The sequence below is a fragment of the Sphaeramia orbicularis genome, chromosome 4 (genome assembly GCF_902148855.1).
Source record: "Sphaeramia orbicularis chromosome 4, fSphaOr1.1, whole genome shotgun sequence".
Classification (NCBI taxonomy): domain Eukaryota; kingdom Metazoa; phylum Chordata; class Actinopteri; order Kurtiformes; family Apogonidae; genus Sphaeramia; species Sphaeramia orbicularis.
The window spans coordinates 46,824,063-46,845,018 of NC_043960.1; the positions used below are offsets into that span (position 1 = coordinate 46,824,063).

A 20,956-nucleotide genomic window follows, 5' to 3' on the forward strand; every position below is an offset into this window, starting at 1 on the left:
AAACTATAAAAATGCAATGTCAAAGTTCCATGAGTCATCAAGAAACCACAAAAATATGACAGAAAATAAACATTCATGAATATCACAAAGCAGCTTATTCTGTTATTTAGACCAGATGACTACAATATATTTAGACTGTCATCTGCCATTAACCACCAAACAGCGAAATTAGTTAGCCAGTTAGATAATCTTATATATTGTAATGACACATTAATAAATCAATTATATTTAAGATATAACTTTACCTTACATGATATTACTTATTACAACTGGAGTTGATCCCTGAGCATCCTCAAAGGTAACTCACTGTTCCTAATGTGTGCTAATGCTAATGGTAGTTATTGTGTGTGTATTATGGGTAAAATGTACAGACCATGTGGTATGAATCGATTTCAAGATGACAGATGGGAACACAATGCCCAACAGTTATTTGAACACTTCTTTTTTGAACAACTGGCTGAAATTATTCCATGATATAAACACTTGTTTAATGTAAAATTTTATTTTTTGGACCACATTTCCATTTGGGTTGTAACAAGGGTTTCACATGACAAAATATCTGAAGCTAAAACACAGATCTGTTTGAATGCATGAGTGAGAAAGAAACCAAATCAGCAGATAAGAGCATATTTGTAAACTATGTACGATATTACTATATCTTTTAAAAAAAATCTACAATATCAAAAAATTATTAAGTTGATAATAAACAATAAGCTCAACAGAACCTTTAAAATGACTGATATTAAAAATTAAGTATGATATAGCAATGTTGAATTTTGTTCACTTCTCTTGACATTTTACTGTTGCAATGTCATCACGCGCATCAAAGTAGATGCCTGTCGGTTAGACATTCTTCACAATTTAAAATTTAAGACAGCCCAAGTTAATGCCTTTAACAAGAGCCATTCACACAATTCAGTAAAAATAATCTAATACAGCAATTTATTAAAGGATGACAAAGATGTCAATAAATAATGAGTGCACTTTGTCAGACATGAATTTACATATACATGACTTATGTCCTTACCTTAATGTAAACAGTGAAATTCAGACTTTGGGAGATTTGACCATACATAAATAATGCGACATGACAAAAATGTCTATCTCTGTAACACATACTGCACAGCCACTGATATCATTATCTTCAGATCTCCATCTTCGATACTGTGGGTTCAGACCAGGCAGGTTGAAGAAGAGCAGCTATACAACACATGATGACCTCTGGTACGTCCACGCTTTCTGAGACCTCTGTCAGCAGGATGGAGGGTGCTGCTCTCCCGGCTCACACTGGGTCTGCCCTGCTGGCTGGATGGCTTCCTCTGAGGGACTTGAACAGACTCATCTGTGGGAGGGGGGGGGTAGAGTTTGTAGAGCAGAGCAGAGAACACGCATGTCCTCTGTGGCTCCGTATGCAGATGGGCTCGTAAAGCAATCTCACACCTCTGCCAGGTCTCCTCTGTTGATCTCATCCCCTTCTAGGGGAGGAAGAAGTTGATCCGCTGGGGTATGGATTTGCATCCTTGGGCTGAAAACAGTCTTTCCTCTTTGGGTACGTACAGCATGGCCTTGGCCACCTCATCGAGCGTCGCTTCATCCGTCTCCAGACCTCGCGCTGCGTAGGCATCACGTGCACAGAGCTTCACGTGGCGATACTCCAGAGGCAGGAAGGGCACGAAGAAATCGATTAAGTGACCAGACATCAGCTCACTCTGAGCAAACCCACCTGGAAAAAACATCAATATTTTTATACCAACACTGGATTTAAAGAAAAGCTCTTTGTAAGATGTCATTCATAGTGCATGTGGTGAAATCTCTTGGTACCAGGTACTTTGGGTTCACTGCAGACACACATCAGAACTTTTCAAGGATGATAACAGTTCCATGACCATTCATAACCATTTCAATACAGAACAGAAGAGTACTTTCATCAACTCCTGCACCATTTCTGTATTTATACTTCTAATTTATTATGTAGTGTGTTTGCTCTTGTATTCTATTCTTTTTACTGTATCATGCTGCTGCTGCACTGTAATTTCCCAGTTTGGGATCAATAAAGTCCCTCCCTCCCGATACAATAATTAAACATTCTGTAAGTGTAAGTTATTATCTATGCAACGATAAGATATTTTTAAAGACTGTAATACAGATTCTAAATTAGGCAGAAGTGCATTGCTTGTAGTGTAAGGAACAACAAAAATCCACATCAGCACCTAAGATAACCTAAGACAGTGTTTTTCAGCCTTGGGGTCAGGACCCCACATGGGGTCACCTGGAATTCAAATGGGGTCACCTGGAATTTCTAGTAATTGATTTTTTAAAAATAATAATAATAATAAAAAATATATGGTAAGTTGAGAGAGACAATCACAATACATAAAAGACATGACAAACTCTGAAGCTGAAACTGAAGTACTGTGGTACCGTTTATTGTTCAAATGTTCATTGTGGCCAGTTTCAGATGCTGCATCTCTTTCATAATTCATAGTTTGAGTTATTGTTTGTTTAGTGTTAATTTGCAACCATGTAAATATAAGCTGGACTGACTGTACATATCCTGACCAAGGAAAATAAAATTCTCACTTTATGCAGTAATCTACACCTGGCTTTTCTGCCTCCGTCCATAATAATATACATTATATAGCCTAGATGTCATCTAAAATTAACATTTATTTGCAACATAGTATAGCAAACTATTACATGATCAAAAACAAATTAATTTTAGCTAAAACAATGTCTCTGTTTTGAATGTCTGGGGTCGCCAGAAATTTGTGACGTTAAAATAGGGTCACGAGCCAACAAACCACTGACCTAAGGGAAAGCCTGGGGTTGATTTCATTTTAATTTTTTTTCAGTGTCCTTGTCTTGTAAGTTTCACTGCAGACAAAGTTCAGGGATACAGACTCACCTGGGGTGAAAATGTTGAGAAAGAGGTGAACTACATGACAAACAAAGTGAGTTTTTAAAGTTTGGAAAGGAAAGCCAATATTATCCCACCTAAACCACTCAAAATTTTGATATGTAAAATGCATTATGTGCAAAATAAATTACTCTCATTTAATCACATCAAAGTAATAAATAACGAAATAAATCTGAATTCCTGATCATCAAACTTAAAACAACGAACGACAAAATGCTACGATGAACATCAAACTGCAAAACAAGTAGATGGGAAAGATTTCATCTTTTGAGCCTCAAAGTCAGTATTTCCATTTGAGAATTCTAGTATTATAAGTTGGTTATTAGTGAAAACAGTAGCGAGGAAAATGTCCTGTCTGTGCTCCTCTCACTTTTTAAAGATGTATTTGTGTGTATTTTTACCATTTTGACAGACTCAGTAGAGAGAGACAGGAAATGAGTGGAGAACAGAGAACAAATGGCCACAGGTTGGAGGTGAAACCAGGCTGCTGTGATAAGACTTGGATATATGTAGGATGAGCTCAACCTCATATTTTAAAATATCATCTTTAAAGTAAGAATTTACAGCTGCTTGTTGCATCAGGATAAGGAAACACTCACCCTAGAATTACAGTGAACCTGTACTGGTCATGCTTACGGCATTAATTGTACTTTGTGTATCACTTATAAGGAAGGGAGGCGCAAATTCAGTAAAAAAAAAAAAAAAAAAAAAAAAAAAAAAAGATATTGATAATGCACCACACTGGACTTTTTATTGCGTGACTTACACTATATTGCCAAAAGTATTGGCTCACCCATCCAAATAATCAGAATCAGGTGTTCCAATCACTTCCATGGCCACAGGTGTATAAAATCAAGCACTTAGGCATGCAGACCGCATTTACAAACATTTGTGAAAGAATGGGTTGCTCTCAGGAGCTCAGTGAATTCCAGCGTGGAACTGTGATAGGATGCCACCTGTGCAACAAATCCAGTCGTGAAATTTCCTGGCTCCTAAATATTCCACAGTCAACTGTCAGCTGTATTATAAGAAAGTGGAAGTGTTTGGGAACGACAGCAACTCAGCCACAAAGTGGTAGGCCACGTAAACTGACGGAGCGGGGTCAGCCGGTGCTGAGGCGCATAGTGTGAAGAGGTCGCCAACTTTCTGCAGAGTCAATCGCTACAGACCTCCAAACTTCATGTGGCCTTCAGGTTAGCTCAAGAACAGTGTGCAGAGAGCTTCATGGAATGGGTTTCCATGGCCGAGCAGCTGCATCCAAGCCATACATCACCAAGTGCAATGCAAAGCACTGGATGCAGTGGTGTAAAGCACGCCGCCACTGGACTCTAGAGCAGTGGAGGCGCATTCTCTGGAGTGATAAATCACGCTTCTCCATCTGGCAATCTGATGGACAGGTCTGGGTTTGACGGTTGCCAGGAGAACGATACTTGTCGGACTGCATTGTGCCAAGTGTAAAGTTTGGTGGAGGGGGGATTATGGTGTGGGGTTGTTTTTCAGGAGCTGGGCTTGGCCCCTTAGTTCTAGTGAAAGGAACTGTGAATGCTTCTGCATACCAAGACATTTTGGACAATTCCATGCTCCCAAATTTGTGGGAACAGGTTGGAGCTGGCCCCTTCCTCTTCCAACATGACTGTGCACAAAGCAAGGTCCATAAAGACATGGATGACAGAGTCTGGTATGGATGAACTTGACTGGCCTGCACAGAGTCCTGACCTCAACCCCATAGAACACCTTTGGGATGAATTAGAGCGGAGACTGAGAGCCAGGCCTTCTTGTCCAACATCAGTGTGTGACCTCACAAATGCGCTTCTGGAAGAATGGTCAAAAATTCCCATGAACACACTCCTAAACCTTGTGGACAGCCTTCCCAGAAGAGTTGAGGCTGTTATAGCTGCAAAGGGTGGACCGATGTCATATTGAACCCCATAGACTAGGAATGGGATGTCACTTAAATTCATATACGAGTCAAGGCAGGTGAGCAAATACTTTTGGCAATATAGTGTACGTGTGTGGGCAGAACCTATGGGGAGCAACAATGGCTGGCCGTAAGTGGCGTACCCGCATTGATTCCGGGAGATGGCATGCGAGTAAACAAGCAGCAGTAAGTGAGCAGATTAAGTAGAAAGCATATGTTTGCCCTTGCTGTTTGTGCTGCCGTAAGCTTTGCACTCCGCCATTGTCCTAGAGACATGGACCCAGCACTGGCCGATAATGGGTCATCTTAGACTGGTGTCTACTGCATGGGGTAAGTGACCAGTCCATTGCAGTTCAGCTAATCAGACAACACTATGAGCTTTCCTCGCTACTGGTGTTGGAACAGCCTGTGAAGGAGGCAACATGTCGTTGATCATGCCTGATTGACGGAGCATGACTTAGGACTCCCGCATACTGGATAACGGGCTACAATGTAAGTTACCTGATGAAACTGCTAGTATTATACATGATCTTTTGAGATATCTAGCAGTGACAATCCACAGCAGGTACCCTTTAATTGATATGACAGCTCCAAGAGTAATCATGTCACTCTAATGTCTGACTTGGAACCCACCTTTCTAAATGTATTTTTTTCATATTATTTTATCCACAGTGTCTCATAAAGGACATTACAGTCAAGGCTGTATAATCCCACTTCTTTGAGGTTTCACTTTAACGTGGAAACACTTATAATTGGCCAAAATCCTGTGTCATAGGACATTTTCTGGGGAAGGTGCAGAGCCCTCCTCTCTGACCACCTGAATTACAATATGTTGAAAGGTAATTATAGATTGTTTGCAAAATAACAGGTTTTAAATGACAGAGCAATAAGAAATTGCAGTGACAATGCAACACACAGAAAAATGGAGGGTTGTTCTAGACCAGGAGTGTCAAACACGTGGCCCGTGGGCCAAAACCGGCCCGGCAAAAGGTCCAATCCGGCCGGCAGGATAAATTTAAAGTGCAAAAATTATCTTGAAGATGTTAACAATCAAGGATGTTAAAATCATTTTAGTTCAGGTTCCATATACAGACCAATGTGTTCTTAAGTAAAATAATTGTATAATGACCTATTAATAATTACTCCAAATTTTCTTTTTAGTTTAATGTGAAAAAAATAACATTACACTATGAAAACATTTACAAACTATCTTTTAACAGTAAAATGTGAATAACCTGAACAAACATGAACTTCTTCAAATGTCTAAAGAAAATTGTGCAAAAAAGGTGTAATTTTAGCAATATTCTGTCTGTTACTAAATGTTTTGTGCCTTTGTAGATCCGATCTGTAATGCACATGTATAAATGTGAAGTTGAGGCATAACATTGTTAAAATCGCACTTATTTTTCTTCAGAAATAAAAATTTTTTCAGGTTATTCACATTTTTTGTGAAAGGATAGTTTGTAAATGTAATTATTGTCATAATCCATAAATCATTAAGTTATAAGGGTTTTTTTTCACTAAAACAAAGAGAAAAATTAGGAGTTGTCATTATTTATAGGCTATTAATAGGCTATTAAATAATGTTATTATTTTACTGGTCCAGCCCACGTGAGATCAAATTGACCTGAATGTAGCCCATGAACTAAAATGAGTTTGACACCCCTGTTCTAGATCTTCAGTATGTGGATGGGTGTCACAGCAGGGATACACATTTTATCCATTATAGAATAATGAAAGAATATAGAGAGCCCTAGTGTACAGTATATGTACCTGGACCCTAATAAATACAATATTGGCTGCATAACATACTACATAACATCTAAAAATGTCAACTGTGTCCATCATCTCCAAACACCCTGCAGTGTCGTCGTATCACCCTTTGTTTCAGATTCAAGTTCTACAGCGCCAACTAAGAAACGCCTGCTGAACATTTGACACTGTTATTACCTTGAGACTCCATCGTTTCAGCTCGTAACCGATGCTCTAGGTCTTCCATGCCGATGTCCTCTCGGTTTTGACCCGAGTGCCAAAAGTCCAGCGCTACGTCGTTAATAGTTGCTCCACCAATATTACTGTAGAGATGTTGAGCAGAGGAAAATACACTGAGTAACTGAACAGTTCTGCATTTTTTGGTTTTTATGTAAGAATGAAATACTGATTCATGTCTGTTGTTTGTCTGGCTGCATCAATGACATAAATTGAAATAAATTAAAATAAAGGAACTAAAGATCCAAGGTTGAGATAATTGTTGCTTGATTGCTATTTTTTCACTGTGGTGTCACAATGAAGTATTAATGACTCTCCAGAAATCTCACCATCACTTTTATGGGAAAGAGGAAAGACAGTCATTAGGGGATAATCATTTCATATTTATCATATAAGAAATGACAGCAACAGGAACTAGAAACTAGTTTAGAAACAAAAATCAAACACCTAACACACCAACTAACAAGCAATCCCTATAAACAAAAACAAAATGAATTAGTTCAACTTAAAACCCAATTGGAAAGCATCATATACAAGAAAACAGAATTCATCATTCAACAACTCAAATATGAAAACTTTCAGTACAGTAATAAATCAAGTAAATATCTGGCTAATCTATTACAACACAAAAAAGAAAAAGCAATAATCCCATCTATACTAAATTCTACAGGTACAGTCACATATAACCCACAAGAAATCAATAATATATTTAATAAAATTTACAGCAACCTTTACTCTTCAAATAACAAACCCACCCAAACAGAAATACACATTTCTAAATAATCTCAACCTACCAAGTATACCATCTGATTTAGCCCACTTTTTTTAAATTCACCACTCAGCCCCGAAGAACCACATAAAGCTCTGCTGAAAATGCCAAACAATAAATCACCTGGATCAGACGGATTTCCTGCAGAAGTCTACAATGAAGTATTAATAATCAGGCGATGTGATAGAAATTTGTTTTGTAAAAAGTAAATACAAAAAAATGTCTGATTTATAAATGACTGAGATTTGAGCAAATTAGTCCATATTATAGGAAATTGTAGTTTAGTTAACCTGAATATAGTGAGGATGATATGTGACTTTTTTTTTTTTTTTTTTTTTTACAACTGAACAAAGACAAAACAGAAATAGTCATCTTTGGTGCACAGGCTCAGAGACAGAAAATCGCAGCATACCTCAACTCTCTTTCTTTAGACAGTAAATCTGAAACAAGAAATCTGGGTGTAATTATCGATAGCGAGCTGCATTTTAAAAGTCATATCTCCACATTACAAGAGTATCATTCTATCACTTCAAAAATATTTCCAAATTAAGGGGCTTTCTGTCAAAATCAGACTCTGAAAACCTAATCCATGCATTCATAACAAGCAGACTAGATTACTGTAACGGTTTATTCACTGGACTCCCAAAGTCAAGTATTCACAGGTGACAACTCATTCAAAATGCAGCTGCACGTATCCTCATTGGTACCAAGAAATATCAACACATAACACCCGTTCTTAAATCCTTGCACTGATTATTTGTTCAAACAAGAATAGTTTTCAAAATCCTGCTCCTGGTTTACAAAGCACTACACGGCCTTGCACCTCAGTACATCACAGATATGTTCATCACTTGCACCCCAGCAAGAACACTTCGGTCAGCAGGCAGTGGCAACTTACTCGTCCCTCACACCAGATCCAAGAAAGGGGAGGCAGCTTTTAGTGTATATGTCCCACAAAAATGGAAAACCCTCCCTGATACAAGACTTGCCACATTAGTAGCCATTTTTAAAAACAGCTTCAAAACGTAACTTTTTTCGACTGCGTTGAGTTGTGTGTGTGCATGTATGCGTGCATGTGCTACTACGTACCACTTTTGTCTGTACTCATAATTTCCAATATATAGTTTACTTAGCCTGTTCATCACTATTAACCCGGTGTCCCTTTTCCCCACTCCCCTCTGGGGGAGTGTCTGCTGTTTCAGTAGTAGCTGCCTGGGGCCCAATGACGATGGGATCTGAAGTGACTCATCTGTGTCCTGACCTGACCTGTGACCCCGGACCTCCTCCCCCACCCTCACCTGTCTCATCTGACTAGATGGACCTCCTCATGTGCCCCCACCCTACTGCATCCTTACAGGCTGGAACTACATCTACAAATGGACATCCATCAGTCCTGGTGCATCTATAGCCTGTCCATCCATGGGAGTGGATCTCTCCTTCATTGTGGTTCTTTCCGAGGTTTCTCTTTGTTTTGGGTTTTTGGAGTTTTTCCTTGCCGAGAAGGAGGGTCTAAGGACAGGGGTTGCCATTCCCTTCTTCTACTGTTTATTTGACTGTTGTTTGTTTTCATATTCAACTAATTCTGTAAAGCCCTGTCTGTCTTTTTTTTATGTTATATGCCTGTTGTGAAGTACATTGAGTCTGTCTTGTGCTTCAAATGTGTTCTATAAATAAAGTTGAATTGAATTGGTATGCGTTTCTATATTTGACCAAAGCAGTTATGTTGTACAACAATAGAAATATGACATAAATAATGAAAAACATGAAAAATCCATAAGAGGAGCTAATGGAGACAAAGAGAAAAACATCCTTCACTACAAATGAGCTGCCACCATATCTGGGCCGAGGTGGAGTCGATGTATGTGACTGATGACTCCATTTTAACGGGACATAAACCAACCTGAGGAAGAGGAAGATGGCTCTGCGGTAGCTCACACCATCAACGTTGTCATAATGGTCCATGTAGGGTTTGATGGCATCAATGAGTCCTGGATGAAGCTTCTCTGCCTCGTCAAAAATGAACAGAGTCTGAGGACAACGCAAAACCATGTCCCTGATGGCTTCTCTCAGCTGACCCTGAACAGAAACCCCAAAAGATACGTCACTTAATCACACAGGGATCCCAGGCAATATTTAATAATGAGATATAGAAGACAAAAGCTTATTGAAAAACAGTATCATGTTCCTGAAATAGGAAAATGACTTCAGTACTAAGAGATTCTATTGATATAATGGACAAACTGATTGACTGAGACAGATGAGATGGTTTGCAAACCATCGTCATCAGATGAACTTGGCTCTGGTGGGAACTGAAGGCTGATATTAAGCTTCTAAAATAGAAATACTGGCTGTGAAGGAAAAATATCAGCAAAAAAAAAAATCAGTCTGACTTTTTTTTTATAATATCAGATTTATTGATTCATACTTTAAGCTTTATGCTCAGTTTAACAGATATCCAATAACTAATGAAGGTCAAGACAATTAATTTCTGGCAGTTTTGGTTTTCTTTTCATGGAAAAGGATGGGTGTGATGATATCGGCCAGTTCATCAACTATCTGCTTTATCCTACTCCAAAATATTCTTAATACATTAACCTGTGAAATTGACTTGACCTGACAGCCCATCTCAACATACTTTACATAAAAGCCAAATGCTGAAACAATAATAGACAGTAATCGAAGTACAAAACTCCAGGAAACTTTCATACAATATGAACAGGGTGCAGGTTTTAGAGCCGAGTCAAATCACAGACACGTGAAAAGAACATAATGTGCTGGGCACTTTTAATACCCCTCGTGCAAATATCGTGTAAGATTCTGCTTGAAAGTTACTGCTCTATAATTTAGATTAGATTGTCTTTGTGTAAAACTTATTACATACATATTTATATTTGAAAGTACTCTGATATTATAACTGCACCAGGCACAAGGCCATTTAACCTTGAAAAAGTAGGTCAAGGTCACCTATTTTCAATAGGCTTCTGCTCAATGCCAAGATGTACCCACAGTATAATTTGGTGCAGATATCTCAATGCATTCTTCAGGTAATGCGATTATGTCATTGAATGGACAGACAAACAGATGACAAAACAATTACAATACCCCTTGGCGGAGAGGTAAAAAATTGTGTCAACCTGGATTTAAAAATAGAACATCTAGGTTCGACTGGAAGCTTTTTTGTTTTTCTTTGCAATGTGTCTGTTATATCCTACTTCACCATGTTTCGCTATTAAACACCTAATTGCACTATATCCTGATACAGTTAATATAAATAATCAGTTGAAGATTTCCACACAATACACTTGAATAGTTAGAATGTCAGTTCAAAGTTTGTGCTCTGTCTAAATCTATTTGTGCAATACTGTGTCAACATAATTTTGAAATCTATCCCAGCGATTATGTAAAAACCTGTTTAGATGTGAAGACCAAGTTGTCTGACTGGACAAAGACCAAGTTCCAAAAAGCAAAATCCCGTAAAAGAAAAAAAGTTGTGTAAATACTTGATGGATCAATGTTTGATTTGAAGCATCAGACCAGACAAAATCATCAACGTAAGACAGAATTTATAGAGCAAATTACAACACCCAGCCTACAGATATGACTAAGCCCACGATGGACCCGAGGTCACTGACATCACTGTCCCTGGCACCGGATGGTCCGATCCAGTGCCAGTTCTGTCCTCACCTTGTACGTGTCCACCAGTCTGGCATGAGGGAAGTGGAACGGGGCGATGAAGAGACGGACACACTCACTCTTCACCCCATCCCGGTACAGGTTGTCAGCGATGATCCGTGCCACAAAGTTCTTTCCAGTTCCGGACCAGCCATGGAAGGACAGGGTCAGTGGCTTGTTGGACTCTGGGTTATTGATGAAACCCTGGATGGCTTTCAGAACCACAGACTGGGCCAGGTGCTGTCCATGGAGCTTCGTCTGCAGGTCACTGGCCAGACCTGGACAAAAAAAGAACAGAAAAGATTGAAAACATACACATGGACAATAATCCCAGTCAGAATAGATATTTATGAAAAAACACTGAGGTTTATATAGCTACCATTTAAAGTTTTGTCATTAATCTATTTAAAATGGTAGAGAGCTTTATTTCTATGGTGCGTTTACAATGTACATTACAAGACTAAAACAGTGCAAAGACAATGTGTAGACTATGAAGTCTATAATTTATAGACTATGAAGACAGCTACAGTCAGATGGTTAGATACTGTCAGAGCTCCCATTTTTCGGTGCATGGTGTGTTTGGGAGTCCTCTTGCAAGTTAATGTTATATTTTAGAATGACATGTAGTATCCATGCAAAAATGTGAAAAAGCTTACATTTTTTACATTACATTTGGTTTAATGTGGTGTCCAAAATGCTGAGCTTTACAATAGTAAGGAAAACCATGCAAACTCTACGTATATATTCCATAAATTTAATACAAATTAATTACAAGTATAGCTACAACGATTAATCGATTGACTCGAATCGTTTTTGTTGTTTTTTTTTTAAATATTCGATTCCAATTTTCCTGGATCGAAGCTTTGTTTCCTTAATTTCGTGCTGCACGTTTCACAATGTGTTATATCATATTGTAAAAACCCATGAAATGAAGCAAAGTGAAGTCCACGGTACTGGTTCTGGACTCGGGTGGACAGTGGTACCTGTGATGTTGTTGCTGATCCTACAATCTCCGGACTCACAGCACTGGCCCAGACTACAGTACCACTGATGCACCAGGCTCAGGTAGTCCTGAGGAAACCCGGCCCAAAGGTCCCTGGTCGGAACTGCTCACACAAACACCAAACAGATTTACTGACCGGACACATCAGAGACTGGCGCGGTCAACAGGACTGACAGAACTGTATTTATAAGTACATGTGTGATGTCGGAACACCTGATTACAGGAGGACACACATGATAACCACATTTATTTCTAATTCCAGTTTTTAGCCTCGTTTCTTACCTTGCTGTGTAGCATCGTCCTGGTTCGGCTGACACTCCCCCTCCCATATATTACAGTAAATGTAGTTAAAATAGTAGGTGGAAGCATTGGAGATGGTGTCGAAGTGGAAGAAGTCGGCGTGTGCGGGGACCGAACACACCACCGCCAGCAGCCACAGCGGAACCATGGGTGAGCAGCCGGTCTGAACCCTTTCGAACCACACTGAACACGGCGTCCTGGTCCCCCTCTCCCATTTATGGCCACCTGGCGGCCTGTACCCACTCCACGGCCTGCACCTCTCAGCGGAAACGGAGGAGGGGCGTTTGTTTTACCACTGTTAGCAGCCGGAGTGGGCGGTCACTGAAACCGCGCTAGTTACGTACGTCTGACTCAAGCCCTCATAGAAACCCCTTCACATCCAGTGCGAGATCGCCGATCAACAAATAACTTAAAACAGTCCGTATAAATCTGTTCGGTCTGCCTGTCTGATGTTAAGAGTCACACAGTACTAGCATAGCCCAGCAATTGTTTATTTTACGTCACTTCCGGTGTTTCAGCCCAACTGTATACCCATCACCAGGACGCAACATCCAAAGAAATCAATAGAATCCTTACCACAGACAGATAAACCTTGTTTAATGATCAATGGCATTAATATTTTTAGTTCGAATTGTAATAACAGGCATACACGCAATGCATTGTATGAGAGAGAAAAATCTCCCCCAGAGGTAAAGCCTTCTGGAACTCTACTTTCTCTAAAATTGAGTGGTCAAAAGCATGGACATTACCATATAAATTCTATATTACGAACAAAATTAGAATAATACATCTCAAGATTTTACGTAACGTATATCCCTCCAACGCTATTCTATCTAGATCTTCTGACACTGAAGAAATATGTAACTTTTGTAGTTCTTACCCTGAAACTACACTTTTTTTGTGTGCACATTCTTCTGTCTTCTGGTCTAAAATTGAAAACTATCTTATATCTACATGTAATGAAAATATAGCTAGAACATCTCAAAATGAGCTTGTGTATTTTGAACATGACATATGCAAACTTGAATTTATTGTTAATTTGATCATTTTATTTGGAAAATTTCACATACACAAAAGTAAATATGCCAAAACATGCCCAAATTTTAAAGTCTTTATGATTGAATTTGAAAAATATATTAAATCACTGGAATTTATCTTTAACAAGTAAACCACAGACACTCTGACAATATATAAAGAATTATTTAAAATGGACTGAATTTACTCTCTGATGTATTTCTTTTCTTAGATATTTATATTTTAAGTTATAATAATAATAATAATTATTATTATTTGTCTTTTCTTCTTTGTGTCTGTAAGTCTGTGCATTATGTTCATTAATTTGTTTGGACGATTTTTCCTTTTGAAATCTTGATGTTGGTTCAAAATTTCTTGATGTCTTGTATACACATATGTTTTCAATAAGGTTGGGGGAAAAAATCAATAGAATCCTTACCAACTTTGCTTGTAAAAATAAGCACTATCATCTAAAAAAGATATTCTCTCAGGGCCTACAGATCAAGGTGGATTCAAACTTTTTATTTTTAAATTTGAACAGTACGTTTAACATAAATTGGATTAAGGAATGTCTAACAAAAACCCAAACTCCATATGATACTTCATCCCAAATAATATTTTTAGAAGCTTGGGTGGTCTTTCTTTTCTCCTGACCTGCAACTTTGACGCCACAAAATTACCTGCAAAGTTGTCTAAGTTTTACCAGCAAGCTCTCTTGGTCTGGAAATTCAGTTATAATCATAGTTTTTCCCCTCATAAGACTATTATTAATAATGGAGACATTTCTGTTGGGAAGAAATCTATTTGCAATCAAAATTGGTTTGATAATGGTATTATTTATGTGTGTGATCTCTTCAACAATGATGGTTTAATGCTTAGTTACGAATGTTTTCTTCTTATTAAATCTTTTCCTATAACAAATAAGGAATTCAGCATGGTTACAAAAGCTATCCCTCATGGTCTGCACTTTCTTATGAAAAGTAATTTTCAATTTCAAGAAGTGGTAAGAATAGAGTCCCGTTTAATGATTAGTGGTACTGGTCCTTCGTAACCGGTTCTGTTCATAATTTTTTTGGACAGAATTTCTAGGCGCAGCCAGGGGCTGGAGGGGGTCCGGTCTGGGGACCACAGGATTTCATATCTGGTTTTTGCAGATGATGTTGTCCTGTTGGCCTCATCAAACCTGGACCTTCAGCGTGCCCTGGGGCGGTTTGCAGCCGAGTGTGAAGTGAGTGGGATGAGGATCAGCACCTCCAAATCTGAGGCCATAGTTCTCGATCGGAAAAAGGTGGTTTGCCCTCTCCGGGTTGGTGGGGAGTCCTTGCCCCAAGTGGAGGAGTTCAAGTATCTCGGGGTCTTGTTCATGAGTGAGGGAAGGATGGAGCGTGAGATTGACAGACGGATCGGTGCAACGTCTGCAGTGATGCAGTCGTATCGGTCTGTCGTGGTGAAGAAGGAGCTGAGCCGAGAGGCAAAGCTCTTGATTTACTGGTCAATCTATGTTCCAACTCTCACCTATGGTCATGAGCTTTGGGTCATGACCGAAAGGACAAGATCCTGGATACAAGTGGTCAAAATGAGTTTCCTCCGCAGGGTGGCTGGGCGCACCCTTAGGGATAGGGTGAGGAGCTCAGTCGTCAGGGAGAAGCTCGGAGTAGAGCCGCTGCTCCTCCACATCGAGAGGGGCCAGCTGAGGTGGCTCGGGCATCTGTTTCAGATGCCTCCTGGACGCTTCCCTGGGGAGGTGTTCCGGGCATGTACCGACGGGAGGAGACCTCGGGGAGACCTAGGACAAGCTGGAGAGACTATGTCTCTCAGCTGGCCTGGGAACACCTTGAGGTCCCCCCTGAAAGAGCTGGAGGAGGTGTCTGGGGAGAGGGAAGTCTGGGAATCCCTGCTTAGACTGTTGCCTCCATGACCCGGCTCCAGATATAAGCAGTAGAAAATGGATGGATGGATGGTGTTGACATTTCAGATTCTAAATGCAAGAATAAACATATAAGAAACACATTCTATGAAAGGCTGAAAATAACTCCAAGAGGGAAGCCAATGTCTTTTCATATACTGATTGGTGAAGTGTATGGTTGTCACCATACAAATACTGCATCAACAATAAGATGAGATTGATATCAAGATTGTACACAATATATATATACCACTAATGCATATCTTTCTAAATTTTTAGATCTAGACAATATATGTAACTTATGTAATAATGGGCCTGGAACTTTAATACACTTATTCAAACAATGCAACCACTTTATTACCCTCAGGACTAAATTGGAACGATATATATTTTGCAAAATCAAACACCCAATCTCAATTAATTGTAAGTTTATTACATGTTTTATTCACCAAGAGAGCAGTACTGAGTACATTAACTAATGAATATTGTTTGGTGAACTCCACATCCATAAATGTGACATCTCGAAAACCACCCACAGTTTACACAGATTCCTGGCTGAATTTGAACAGTACATTTGCAGTATTAATCTTAGACCCCCAAATGTGAAAAGACTGTCAAACTACATGGACTTTTTACAGATCTAATGTCAAAAAATCTTTCTATTTGTATGTCAAGATTGCTTTAAGTTCTTGTAGTCTTGTCAATTTTATGTTTGATCTTCAACTGTAATCTTTGAAATACAGGTTTAATTAAAAATATATATATATACACACACCAACTTTGATAAATGTACTTCATAGTACAGAATGACAGGAAGAAAACCAAGGGCAAACAAGTATAAATCCATCTATTAAAAAAACCCCTGGATGACTGAACCGTAAGGTACAAAATACACTAAGGGTTGTATGATTGTGTATAATGATGTTTTCCCAATATACCAAACACTACACACCTCCAATACAGTGTAATCAATGGCAGTGTTCATAGGACTCATTAAACACAAGCAGTTTGTCAAAAAAAAAAAACATTTATTGAATCAAATAAAGTGCTTTACACCAATCCCATTATTCATTCACTGGTGGTGGTGAACTACATCTGTATCACCAACTGCCCTGGGACACCGATCACACAATGTCACCACTGACACTGGAGGTGATGTTGGTGAAGCATTTTCCTCAAGGACACAGCAGGACAGCTGTCCTTCATCCTCTTGAAACAATCTGTGGGAGATCCAGATCAGTATTAGAGATGTCAAGAGTAATTTAAAAGTGACCAGAGAACTACTGGACACGCCTCAGACTAAATGGAACGGTTAAAGATAATCAAGGTGAATCATTTGGCAGAATCTTGTCATCATAGGTCTCGTGGCCCAGTTAAATCACTACATAAAGACAAAAGCCGAGGAACTATGCTTACCAAGGTCTGCCTCTGGAACACAGCACTCCTCATCTGAAACTGGGAGAGAACAATGTTTTATTAAATGTTGGTGACTGGTTACTTCAGCCTAGGTTTACTGGGTTACTCAGCAGTAGACTGTCCACATAAAAGTTCAGGTCAGACATTTGTACAAACATCACTGAACCCATGACATGGGGTGTCGTTTCAAGACTTGTGCCCTTACCTCATCCTTGCTCTGCCTTTCAGCCTCCAACAGAAGAGACTGCACCTTGAATAGATAAAGTAGCTCAAGTTTAACATGCACACCAATAAACAGACAGTTTCACCACCGACCAGGTCAGCTAGAGCTAATGTTAAACTCCACGGTTTAGTCAGCAACACATGGTCATCACACAGGCCAGAGCACAGGGATCAAACAGTTATACAGAGATCCCAAAAAAAACAGTTCAGACCCAGATGAGTTTATGTAGTCTAGTAGGTGATCAACCAATTCAGCATCACTGCATTTTACAAGTCAAATTGGCAGATTATGCCTGAGACTTAAGTGAAATACTGATATTGAAAGAATGAACCAGGATTATATGGTTAATGATTAGTTTCAATTAAGTGTCAAGGTTTACTGTGGACATTTATTCAATTGTTCACCTACCTGGCTTTTAATAAAGTGAATTGTTTAAAAACTAATAAGCTTTTAGAAGACAGAGCCACAGACTATTGTCCCCCAAAAAGTCACTCTCGGTACTGAACACCATTTTGTCAAGTGAAGAAAAAGCATCTTCATCTCTGAAGGAAATTAGACAAACTGAACTCGCTCATCTGGGTCTGAGACATTTCACTTGCATTTTACACTCACCTCATGTCCAAGATCTGACAGAAAAGCCATAACTCAACTGGTTCTGCAAAGTCAGAAGAGATAGATGAGAACTTAGAGTCATTAATATATTTATCTTTATTCAAGACAAAACAGATCAGAATAAATAAATTTCCTCAACTGGATCAGCGACCTGATTCAAATTCATCATGTCTGAGTCGTAAGAGTCAGTGCTCATTTATGCAATACATACCAACACTGAGATTACTTCAGCATGACACCGTCAGCATATGCTCAACCCCATCTTAAAAAAAAAAAAAAAAAAAAAAAAAAAAATTAAAGACACTCATATTAGTAAGTTTTGACAAAGCATTACAGCTTACAAGAAATTTTCTATTGATACATCAGTTAGGAGCGAAAGACATTTTTCTTCGTCACAGATTATCTGCTGAACTATGCAATCATCACTGTATCAAATATCAGTAAAAACATGTCACGTGTTCCTTTAAACCTACCTACATCTGGCCACATGTAACAGACATTTGCAATCCTATAAAGAAAAGAGAAAGTTAAGTTTAATCAGAGCCCAGCATGAATGGCTTTAAGAGGCAGGATGGCAGATGCATCAGCTAGGAGCGAAAGACATTTTTCTTCGTCACAGAATATCTGCTGAACTATGCAATCATCACTGCATCCAACCAGTAAAAAAAAAAAAAAAAAAAAAAAAAAAAAATCCAAAAAACAAACATTTACTGATCTTTTAAACTCACCTAAGATCCACAGACACTGGCACCTGCAAAACAACATCAGGGATTAATTTTGGCTAGAGACCCTGACAGTAAATATATACCTTAACCATACTGCATCAGACAAACACAGTCTTTCATTCTTTTTCAGAGAGATTCCCAATGTATTATAATCATCACTGACAGCATACTTGAGGATTTGACCTTCCAACTGTGTGCCTCACATACCTGTTCTGGTTCAGTTCCAGACTTATTTCAACATTTCATCCATCTACAAAAAAAAGAGAACATAAAATAAGCAACGTACTGACACTTCAGCTTTGAGAGCTACATCCTGCGTGCCTCAGATAATATAAAATGGTGGTTGCATGTATCGTCATCCATTTTGTCAAGAGTAGCAAATAAGTGTCATCACAGCAGCACAGGAATTACATGGAGTTAAGAGATGGACTTGTGCTTCCACTGTGTGTTGTAGCGTGGCTGATAACTGATAAATTAGCAGATGCACTAAAGGGAGTTATAAAAGTGAGGTTTAAGGAACCACTTCCATAGCATTTAACTAAACATCAAATCCCAAGATAGACACTTTCAGGCACAAGTCCATTTCCAACTGCTATTTGCACAGTGTTCTTACCTCCTTCAGATTCCTCAGGTTTCCTGCATCTCAGATCTGTTGATATACATTTAAGTAGGCGTCAGTTTGAGCAGGTCACAGACAAAGCCTTTTGTGGCAGTGATTAAGTCTCAGTTTCAAAGTTTCTCAGAAATCACTTCTGTCCACTACTCTTACACTTGAATCATCACCAACTTTGCTCAAAAATGCAACAAAACAGGAAAATCCTCTCACCACTTGGAATCTGACCACTTCCAAGAAACGAACACAATTTGATCCTGAGGGGGAGGAAGACAAACTGCATTTCAGTGGTTGAACAGAGAATTACAGTATGGCTGTGAACCAAAGCCAGGCACTGGTCACCTGTTTTAGATAACAACGATGTTACTTACGATGTTACAGCGACCTTCATTTTGCGAAACCTTGTAGGCAAGTCTGAAAAAAAAAAAGTATTTACTGTTTATCCATAAAACAACTACGCGATTTTATTTACAGGTTCAAAGCATGGCGTGGCTCATTAGCTCCAGTAGTTTGTACTGAGGCTAAGCTAACCCGGTAAAACGTGTTAAATAGGACACCATCTCGTGCTGTCAGGACTGTTGGCATTCCTCACGGTTATTCAGATGTCCCTACCAACACTTGTGTCATCACACAGACACGAGATAATGCTGAAATGTTCCTTCGCTTTAAAAGGAACACGTTTACTGTTAGCTCGGAGGCTAATTGGCCCTGCCGACACGCGCAGAGGCACGTGGCGTCAGGCCTGCTCTCTCAAGTGCTAATAAAAAATAATCTTAAAACTTTAAAATTATCTCTGAGAAAACGGAGGATGCGCTGCAGAGTCTAAAAATAGTAGAAAGCACTTTGCAAAGCTTGAACAAAATTGTGGAGTAATAAACAAGCCAAAGTGTGCACACTATTACCTGATGAGACGCAGAGGAACAAGACCGTTGAAACTGCGTAACGCTCTTTTATACAGAGCCGCACAGGACGACGGGAAAAAGTGGTGTGACGACTTACGCCCCTACTGGACAGTAAAACAAACAGTAAAATGAAGTCGGCCAGGGTTAGTAGGGAGAATTTAAATAGTTAAGTCATTTATTTATTTTGTTGTCAGGTATGTTTGAGGGTATGTGTGTATATATGTATATATGTATGTATATATAGAAATGTATTTATTTTAGTTATTTTATTAGTAGTAATATTTGTTTTATTTTGTATTTTTTCCTGCTAATCTACTGTACCACACTCCAGTCCAGTAGGTGACGGTAATGCACATGTGAACTCGAGTGCTGGCCGCCAATCTTAACCAAAAAAGAAAATAAAGAAAGAAGAAAATAAAGTAGGTTTATTTGTTCATGTAGATTTTCTACAGTGAATGTGGTTGGACCTTAACACTGGGAACCACCCATTCAGCATATTTTTCTGCTTTGAGTCAAGGATAGGCGACAATTTGCTTTGAAAAGGTGGCAAATTAGAGCAAACCATAATTTATTTGAAAGTCTAAAATATCTGCATTGAAATAGAAAAAAACAAACAAACAAACAAACAAACAAACATAACTTGCATTTGGTTTTGTCTGAATTACCAAGTAAAAATTACATTTTGATTTTTTGTCATGAAAATTGTGACTTTAAATGAACCACATTAAATCAAGGTATCCCTGAACCAGATGTTTGACATCTGATTCTGACCCATAGCATAGAAGTACTAAATAAACTGGTACAAGTCAGGAACCACAAAACACTTCTTTGTCTCCAAGGGTTAAGAAACAAATCTACAAAAGGAACATAAAAATGTATTAAACAAAAAGTAATTGTTATTTTCTTGCTCCCTCTTTGAGGTCACATTATGACAGTTACAATCCTGTCTTTTGGAGAAACTGTGGAAGCTAAAGAGT

General features: G+C 38.8%; 1 protein-coding gene, 1 long non-coding RNA gene and 7 other non-coding genes across 12 annotated transcripts; all 9 read right to left on the bottom strand.

Annotated features, from left to right (window-relative positions):
• Positions 1-482: 482 nt before the first annotated feature.
• Positions 483-13,053, bottom strand: tor3a (torsin family 3, member A). Its single transcript, XM_030132777.1, has 6 exons — positions 12,551-13,053; positions 12,249-12,371; positions 11,278-11,543; positions 9,494-9,669; positions 6,786-6,910; positions 483-1,723 (listed from the first exon to the last, which is right to left on the bottom strand). Exons 1-6 carry the CDS (start codon positions 12,714-12,716, stop codon positions 1,476-1,478), a joined length of 1,104 nt encoding a protein of 367 aa, XP_029988637.1. The 5' UTR covers positions 12,717-13,053; the 3' UTR covers positions 483-1,475.
• A 3,442-nt stretch (positions 13,054-16,495) lies between these two features.
• LOC115418504 (uncharacterized) lies at positions 16,496-20,021 on the bottom strand. Of its 4 annotated transcripts, none has more exons than XR_003935310.1 (12): positions 19,980-20,021; positions 19,449-19,491; positions 19,291-19,334; positions 19,078-19,113; positions 18,672-18,714; positions 18,468-18,490; positions 18,213-18,247; positions 17,951-18,001; positions 17,740-17,782; positions 17,110-17,148; positions 16,905-16,943; positions 16,496-16,708 (listed from the first exon to the last, which is right to left on the bottom strand). It is a non-coding gene; the product is annotated as an uncharacterized LOC115418504 (long non-coding RNA). The 4 variants fall into 4 exon arrangements; XR_003935308.1 differs by having other exon boundaries at positions 17,110-17,154; XR_003935309.1 differs by having other exon boundaries at positions 16,905-16,937; positions 17,110-17,782.
• LOC115418729 (small nucleolar RNA SNORD47) lies at positions 16,780-16,850 on the bottom strand. Its single transcript, XR_003935352.1, has one exon. It is a non-coding gene; the product is annotated as a small nucleolar RNA SNORD47 (small nucleolar RNA).
• On the bottom strand, positions 17,007-17,070 carry LOC115418736 (small nucleolar RNA SNORD78). Its single transcript, XR_003935358.1, has one exon. It is a non-coding gene; the product is annotated as a small nucleolar RNA SNORD78 (small nucleolar RNA).
• LOC115418731 (small nucleolar RNA snR60/Z15/Z230/Z193/J17) lies at positions 18,094-18,173 on the bottom strand. The gene has a single exon (XR_003935354.1). It is a non-coding gene; the product is annotated as a small nucleolar RNA snR60/Z15/Z230/Z193/J17 (small nucleolar RNA).
• Positions 18,315-18,394, bottom strand: LOC115418732 (small nucleolar RNA snR60/Z15/Z230/Z193/J17). The gene has a single exon (XR_003935355.1). It is a non-coding gene; the product is annotated as a small nucleolar RNA snR60/Z15/Z230/Z193/J17 (small nucleolar RNA).
• Positions 18,556-18,631, bottom strand: LOC115418726 (small nucleolar RNA SNORD79). Its single transcript, XR_003935349.1, has one exon. It is a non-coding gene; the product is annotated as a small nucleolar RNA SNORD79 (small nucleolar RNA).
• Positions 19,184-19,252, bottom strand: LOC115418737 (small nucleolar RNA SNORD75). The gene has a single exon (XR_003935359.1). It is a non-coding gene; the product is annotated as a small nucleolar RNA SNORD75 (small nucleolar RNA).
• On the bottom strand, positions 19,638-19,718 carry LOC115418730 (small nucleolar RNA SNORD74). The gene has a single exon (XR_003935353.1). It is a non-coding gene; the product is annotated as a small nucleolar RNA SNORD74 (small nucleolar RNA).
• Positions 20,022-20,956: the final 935 nt, after the last annotated feature.

Excerpts from the sequence above, each read along its gene's own strand:
- tor3a (XM_030132777.1), bottom strand. The coding sequence starts at position 12,716 with ATGGTTCCGCTGTGGCTGCTGGCGGTGGTGTGTTCGGTCCCCGCACAC. Across the intron at positions 12,372-12,550 it reads GGACGATGCTACACAGCAAG|TTCCGACCAGGGACCTTTGG; the intron begins GTAAGAAACGAG and ends TTGTGTGAGCAG. Across the intron at positions 1,724-6,785 it reads TGAAACGATGGAGTCTCAAG|GTGGGTTTGCTCAGAGTGAG; the intron begins GTAATAACAGTG and ends TGTTTTTTCCAG.